Raw genomic sequence first — 8126 nt, 5'->3', positions numbered from 1 at the left:
GTCTCCCTGCAGCGGCTGCCTAATTTAAAGGCAGGAATCTGCTTTCTCCCCCCCCGCTCCCCAAGCCTCAGAAACAGCTCTTCCAATAATAGACTGGGTTATGAATTAGACATAATAAAACACCCGCAAACTGCTCAGATCAGATCCAGGGAAGTTTGGGGTCACGCTCCACGTCCTGAGGCTGAGTGCTGGAGTTAAACGACTCTCTACTCAGCTCGAGCCGGCCTCAAAAGACAAGCGGTATTACGCTGATTACCAAAACATGCAAATCTGTTGCAAAACCTGTGAGGAGGAGTTTGCTGGCTCCAGCAGCAGGGAGAGCATCACACTGTGCACAGGTCAGTCCCCGCGTTCCTCCCTCACACCCGCAGGCTCTCAGCCTTATGTTTGCCTTAACAGCAGCAAGAGGGGCTTGGAGGAGGCTGATGAGTGCTGGCTGCTGGCTGCCAGACACCTGCAGCCTGGAACGAGGAGGAGGCACTGCTGAGAGGCACCACAAGCAGCCACCGTGTCAGCAAACGGGGCCAGGGCCACCCCCGTAACTCCCCGACTCTCCCTTGGGTGAAGGACAGACGCTGCACACGCTGGCCAGGCAGGGCTCTGCTATTTATTGAGCTCTAGATCTGTATGTACATCCATTTACAGCGCTTGGTTTGGTGACAGTGTGACAAGAGGACGTGCGTGACAGCCTGCCCCCGGCTCAGCCCACCCGAGGAGCTGCTCCCAGTCACAGCCAGGGTGTGCCAGTTCGTCCCAGTAAGGGAGCACCGTGGGGAGATGAGTCCTTGGGCAGCTGAGCCCAGAGTGAAAAGCTGAGAATCCCAGAGGTGAAAAGCTGAGAATCCCAAAGGCTGCAGAGGCAGAGCCAGGCTCATCCCCGGCTCTCAGTCTCCCGTCTAGTCTCAGTCTAGACAGGATCAGAGAAAAGGAGGCACGGGACTCCGACTCCTACCTCGAGCTGGTCGACTCGATATTCCAACAGCGACGATGCTGGGGCTGTACTGGAGGAACTGGAGCCCCCTTGGGGAGGAAGTTTACCCCTTGGAGAGGAGCTGGTCTAAGCAAGAGCTTCTCAAACACACTACAGACTACAGTGCCACGTGCTGCAACTATTCCTACTCGTTTGTCGCTGGAGAAACGGCCACCTCCCACACGCCTGGACCTGTTCTTGAGCAGTGACTTCACGGAGCCTGCTTCTCCCAGGCACCATCCCTCTGACACGCACTCACCTGCCAGGAAAGCACGGAAGCGTCTGCCTTAGCTGATAAAAGCCAAATGATCCGTGCTGGGGAAAAACGTCCTCTGCTGGGAGAAGCCAGTGCTCCCAAGGAAAACATGTTCTTCCTCTGGTTCTGCGAGCAGCGGGTGGCCAAGGACACAGCTTTCATTTTCCCATGCTCATGGCAGGTAAAGATGAAACACTGAACTAATTAGCACGTGTTAGCATGAACAAACATTGCCTAAAACTGGCAGAGAATGAGCAGGACACCACTCACACTACTCCAACCTATGATGCTAGGAGCAGGACTAGGCACTTTTTTTTTTTACGTTTTCTAGGAAAAAAAGTGGATCTGGGATGTCAATAACTTCTTTAGTTCAACCCACCAAGTCAGGCCACATCCTACCATACACTGCCAGGAGCTGAAAACGCATGAGCAGGGAGAAGGTGTTTGTGCTGCATGTTCCTGAGTTGGCAGCCTGACACAGCACCCAGAGCGGGCTCCAGCTGACACGGGCACCTCTGAAACGCTGGCTCTTGAGCAGAAAGGTCTCCCTGTGACCCCAGGGCATCATCCTGGAGCTCTTTCTTAGCAATTTTGTGGTGAGTCGCTTAGCGAAGATGGATGGACAAGCTAGAAAGTGAAGTAACTACTCCTCTTTTTAACTGCAGTACCTGCAAGCTACACACGAGGGAAAAACTGGGGACTTTTTAGCTCATGAACATCACCAGGCACTTGCAAACGTGCAAGGCAGACATTCCTGCGAGGAAGAGGAAGATTGTCACAATGCAGTCTCTGATGGGCAACAAGGGGAGCATGTGTGGGTGGGAGCCAGCCTGTCCTCTGCCCCATGGAAGTGAAATATGTCAAGGTTTCCCTCAACCTTAGGAACAGCAGAGATGAGATGAGCAAGGGTGCACCAACCAGAGGTGTTCTCCTGTTGCAGATGGCTCACGTCGATGACCCATACCCTTGCATACTGGCTCAGGCTGGACCAACAAGCTGGACTGGTAAGCTGAAAATTTTATCCTTCTCCAGTAATTGGATGGCTTGGTTCAAACACTGACATCTGAAACCAGCAGCAATCAGGGTATACTCTCTTAGGAATCTGTTTTATATCCTCCCCAAACTCCCAGTGGGATGGCAATGGATTTGACCTACGGGGTGGAGGGAGGGTTGATCCAGGCTGCTCGAAAAGCGCAGCCCTTGCCTGGGGTCAGAGCTCTCCAGTGGAACAGACAACAGCCTCAACCCAGAACTGCCTCACACAGCTGGACTGATTTTATTACTTTGGTTGTGAGCTCTCCCCACCTCTGCTACGAAGGTTTCCAGTGCATCTTCCCTGAGGCTGCGGAGGGAATCTCCCATTGCTACGTGACAGAAACAGCTGCCCACCCCCGTGGCACCTTACAGAATTGCTTCCTCCTCCTCCTCCGCACGCCGATCACCTCTCTCAGCCACAGTCCTGTTGAAACACATGCCTTTGGGATCAAACACACAGCAGCAAGGCTCTCCCCTGGAAGAAATGCAGTCCGTTCTGCAGGTGAAAGGCGAGGGGCGATCAGCCGCGGATCCGCGGTGTCCCCGCGAGACAGGCCCATCTCCGGTCAGCCCTGCGCAGCTGCCGCTCCCCTGCTTCAGGAGATGGTGGAGAATTCCTTCAGCAGGAGCTCCTGGCTCAGCGTGTTGAAAGCAAGGTTCTTCCTCACGTTGATGCTGATGGACCGCACCTGACAGAGACAAAACAAGATGGTTTAGCCAAGGGACTCGTCTCGGCTCCCCGTGGGTACAGCAGCGCTGACACTGCCGACCTCTGTGCTCAGCACGAACTGTTCTGCGTGCTGGTACAGCTCTGAGAAGTTCTCTACTGAGTCTCCACCTCGGCAAGAAATCCCTGAGGATCAGCTGCTTTCTGGGATGACAAGAGGGTTTAAAGCAATATCCCAGGAAGGAGAGTAAATTCAAAATAAGAAAGAGATGGGAGAGGATGCTCTGCTTGGATGCATGAGCTAACAAGACCTGAGGTATTCCCTGTTCTTGGGCAAAGCAGAGGGAAAGCAAGTACTTCCAGGCTGCAGCTGGAAGAGCATTTTCTGTGAGTGCCAGCCAGCATTGCCCTGGATGGCTGCAGTGCCATGGCCTGCCCTGCTCCAGAACCCACAGAGCCAAAGATGGGGAGTCAAGGGAAGGAGAGAGGACATGCTACTGTGCTATCAACACAAATTACAGCCCAAGCTGGCAGGAAACCATGGGTTTGGAGCCAGCTGTCCCTATTCTGTGCTGAGTGCCCTACCCTCGACGTTGGATCACTGGCTGTCACTGAAGAAGCATCTTTATCCCTTAATGATGTCCGACTCGTGGTCACCCACACAACCTGCGAGGGAGAGGTGGGCAGACCCATGGTAGAGCAGCTTTCCTCCTCGCTGTGTGCCTGCAGACGTGCTGGCCAAACGTGCCAGCCCCAGCCTGGGCTCAGTCTCAACTGCACTCAGCAATGAGAAAACAGAGTCAAACATCGTCTGTGGCAGCAGTGACAGGGAGCAAACTGACACAAGCTCATCCAAACAACGGGATTACAGCTCCCAGAGACCCGGAGCCTGTGATAATATGGTTGTTGATGACCTGGTTGGTGTTTTGTGCTTTTTAAAAGCACTGGGGGATGAATTAAATAAAAGTAAAACGAGGAATCCAAACACTCAGGGCTGGAAGAGAAGTTGGCTGTGTTTATACTGTAGAGGGTCCCACCTGCTGTCCTGGAGGGAAGGGCAGAAAGCTCCCCCAAAGGCTGAACGTGTTAAAGAGTGGGAAACAAATCAAAACACAGAACGTTAAAAGGGAAAGCTGTGAAATGAACCTCAATAAAACTCACTGCACTGACCCTAGCAACATAAGGAAGCTAGCAAAGGTGTCTGGACCTAAAGATGGCTTATTTAAGATCTAGCTCTCCAGAAGACAGGTCTGCACTGGGCGGTCTCCCCACCAGGAAACAGAAGCCCTGCTCATAGGACCTGGCCCCACTCAATTTGTACACGCATACAGGTCTGTAGGATGGAGGAGGCAGCAGTCTCTGCAAGCCCAGAAAGGGAAGCTGGAGTGACAAACGATGAGAGCACAAGGCTTAGCAGAAAGTGTAGCTATGGGGCAGAGCACAAGAAATTAAACCTGTTTAATTTACAAAGAGGAGGTTTAGGGGGAATAGAGCAAACACTCGCCAGTATGTAAAATGAGGTCAGGAAGAGAACAGTGAGTAATATTTCTCTGACTCCCCGGGGATGGGGCAAGAAACGCTCAGCTTAATTTAAGGCAAAAGATACACACCGGAAAAGAGGAAATTCTTTTAACCCTGCGGGTTGGGAAGCAATGAAACAGATTAGCTTAGGCCAGCGTGGAGCTGTTTTCACTTAAAGATAGCTCCAGATTTCAAGAGGAGCTTACTCACAAACTTTGGTCAAGAGCAGTGTAGGTGGACTTCGATCTGCTTGAACACAAGTTTGGGAAAGTGGGCATAATGACACACAAGATGACCCTGACATTTCTGTACATCTCTGCCCAGCTTTTTTTTTTCTCCAGGATAGCAAGCAGCTCTGAGCTGACCAGCTCAAAAGGTAAGAATAGCTCAAATGAGAGTTAAATTGAGTTATCCTCAGCACAGGGAGCTGGAGCTCATTTCTCTTTTGGGGTTGGAAGAGCAGACAGTGACACGGGGAGGTGTCTGCCTGCAGAAGGAGAAACTTCAGATGCTTCCCGCAGTCTGGCTGAGCTGCTCCATTTGCGAGGCTACACCCCAGGAGCCCTCCCAGCTCCTGGTACAGCAGGCAGCTCGGGCACAGCTGCCAGCATGGAAGCTACCAGAACTCTTCAGAGAGGCTTGTACAAGCCTCAGAAAGTAAACCCAGAGCTGAACATTTATCCTGCAAGGAAATAAAGGCAGAGTGTGTCCTCTCTTGTTTCTTTACAGAGCATGCTGAAGAGCTTTTAAATTTGTTTTCTCTCCATGAGCAGCTTGGATCACATTTATCCCATAGGCTTCAAAAGAAACTGGAAATGCACGAAGTGCATCACCTGGAGAACAAGGAGCAAAGGAAAGGATGAATGAATCGGGGGCATTAACTATGGGAGTAAAACATCATTCAGTTCTAGTTTTGTGTCATTATAGCTCAACTTGCGTAACGCTGTACAGATACTCCTATTTTGTAGCAAGCCTCACCAATTAAACCGGTTTCCAATCAACGAGCAGCTCTTAAGAGATTTGTACAATGGGAGGAGGTTTACACTGACTACTATATCTAATTAAAAGTCAAATTAGTGTAATTTCCCCTGCAGAAATCGATCCCTAATCAGACTATTTTGAGACTCCGCTGAAACCTAGCTGCAGACAGAGCCTTTTGGAAAGATGCTGAATCTCTTTTCACATATTTCTTCACATCCACACCATTCATTCTATCAAAGCACCACGGACCTCAAATGACATTCTCAGGGTTTCAAAGAAACTGAAAAAAAAAGTGTTAGAAAACTTCCTAACTTCCTTCCTTTGGGTCCTCTCAAAGGCAGCACTACAGGCCAGAAAGCCCAATTGATAAAAACACTCTGCACATCACCTTCCAGCACACTGTGGCTGCAGTATTGCAGGCCTTTGAAAGCTTCTTTGAAAAGGGAATGGGAGAAGAAAGCGAGATTTTTCTTTGGGATTAGCAAGAAAGAGCAGCACAGAGGCAGAGCCAGAGAAGTGAAGCAGTGCATTAGCAAAGGACGTCAAAGGGGTGAGAACAAGATTGCTAAGCATAAAGGAGCCAGGAGAATGGCTTGGGGAAGTTTCTGCTCACCCATTTAATGGGAGCAAAGAGAGATGAAAAGAAGGCTGAAAAGGAAAATGGCTCCTGCATGTCATTCCCTACCGAGAAGGATTTGCTTTAAGGCAATCCCACAGGATAGAGGCAGGGATTAGAAAACCAGGCAGAATCTGGAAAGAATTGTTCACAAACAGATCCTGTTCAGGAAGACGGGACGGGACCAGGATGAGTTTGGAAACCATAGAGGAAACCTCTAGCTCCCCATCAGCCCTGCTCCTTTGGCAGAGCTCCTGAAACAGTTTCACTCTGCCCCCTCCACAAAATCCTGCAACTCTCAGCAGTTGAGTACAATGCTCTGGGTACGGGGACATCACCTCACATCAGACCAGCAGCAGAAGCTGAAGTAAAGACACAGATGCCTAGCAAAAAGGGAGCCTATTACCTACTTTGAAGGGAACATGGGGAAGGACAGGGCAGACCAGGGCCTTTTTGATGAGCTGTTAGAACAATTAATGAAGCCATCAGTTTCTGTGCACCTAGAGGAAAACCAGCGTTGAGGTCAGGAGGCTGGCTGGGTCTGCTGAAGACAAATCATAACAGATCAGGTTGGTTTCCTGCTGTGTTGAGGGAACAGCTAAATGGGATGCAGGGGATTTTCTGTAGCTGTGAGTAAAAAAAAGCATTTAATAGGGTCCCAATTCTCAGGGCATCTCGAGAAGCGTGGATTAGACAGATTCACAACTGGGTCAATCAGCACGTTTAGACAGTAATTATTTGGGCTTTCATACGCTCTTGAGGACAAGGTCCCAGGGGTACCTGGACCGGCGATTTTCAGAAGGCAGGACTGGATTATGATGCCAAATTGATTCTTAAATCATGAAATTTGGAGGAATCACAGGTATTGGAAAAGAAAAGAGGCTAGAAATAAAGTATTTTTAGATGAATTGTTTGTAGCTGTGATAATCTTAGGACCGAGAACGTCATTTTAATCAATTGGCATGATCAGCCTGAGTTTCTGCCAGGCCAAATGGAAAATGGGGCATGCAGGAAGCGAATCAGTCATGCGGCCACGAGGCTGGGGAAGGAGAAGCTGGCTGAGGGCAGGAGCCCATGGGACAGAACAGATGACAACAGAAACACGAATGTGTCTTATTTCTGGAGTACAATAGTGGAAGAAGCCTGTGTCACAGGGAGGCTACCATCAAATTTCTTTGTGTGTATTCCAGATACGGTATCAAATAGCAGGGCAGGAGACAAGAAGAGGCACAAAGGTGCCAAGAAAAACATGAAGTGGTCAGAAATGATTTTTGCCCATATCCTACCCAATGGTAGCACTGCAATGACCTAAAAAACATTAAAAGGTTAAAAAGTATGCTGTGGAAGGAACCGAAAGCAATTCAGGCATGCCTGCTCCGGAGCAGAGTAGACAGAAGGAGGCGTAACCTTCCCAAACTCATCCAGGCTCGTGATGGAGTGGGCAGGCATCAGTTACTCATCAATCAGCAAGGACAGAGCTAGAAGAGAGAATAGGTTCTCAAACCGGTAAAAAAAGCTGCCAGTCAGAGGTCTCTCCTTTTGTTGAACACCGAGGTTGATTCAACAGCAAGGAAAATGCAGGCTCTCCTCCGAGATACCAGCCACTACAAAAACACTGTCTCCCTGGTGATGCAGCTGTTGGACAAGAAATTGCCTGACCCAACAGCTATACTGCAGCTCTCTGGAGCAGGGTGAGCAAACTGGCTTGCTGAAGAACACAACTACCAACCCACACTATATGGGCACGGGTTTGTCTTTGCTGCATTATTTTTTTGTGTTTCTTCCTACCATTAGTCCTTTCCTTTGGCAGGAGGGGACGTTTCTAGAGAATGCCTTTGCTTTCTTTGCCTGGGGACCCTATGTTGTGAATGACAGAGGAAAGCAATGTGCAATGACCAGCATTGCATCCTTCTCAGCCCCATAGTTTGTGGCCTCACTAACAACAATGAAAAGACTAATTTGCTCTGTGTGATAAGGTGGGAGCAAGCAGCTTTTCCACCATGCACACCTACCAGCACAAAGCACGGCAGAAGGAAGGGACAGAGACTATTTACTGACCTGAGCAGTCTGGCGGTTCCTC

At 49.8% G+C, this 8126-nt stretch overlaps 1 protein-coding gene across 2 annotated transcripts in view; it reads right to left on the bottom strand.

Moving 5' to 3' along the window:
- Nucleotides 1-585: 585 nt before the first annotated feature.
- ARMH3 (armadillo like helical domain containing 3) overlaps nucleotides 586-8126 on the bottom strand; it is a 119176-nt gene continuing 111635 nt past the window's right edge. For both annotated transcript variants that reach the window (XM_032190870.1, XM_032190871.1), the window contains one exon: nucleotides 586-2950. In XM_032190870.1, the coding sequence (XP_032046761.1) occupies nucleotides 2858-2950 (93 nt within the window). In that variant the 3' untranslated portion in view covers nucleotides 586-2857. The remainder of the gene's footprint in view (nucleotides 2951-8126) is intronic.

The sequence above is a fragment of the Aythya fuligula genome, chromosome 7 (assembly GCF_009819795.1).
Source record: "Aythya fuligula isolate bAytFul2 chromosome 7, bAytFul2.pri, whole genome shotgun sequence".
NCBI classification, from domain to species: domain Eukaryota; kingdom Metazoa; phylum Chordata; class Aves; order Anseriformes; family Anatidae; genus Aythya; species Aythya fuligula.
This window is presented reverse-complemented; position numbering and strand designations above follow the sequence as displayed.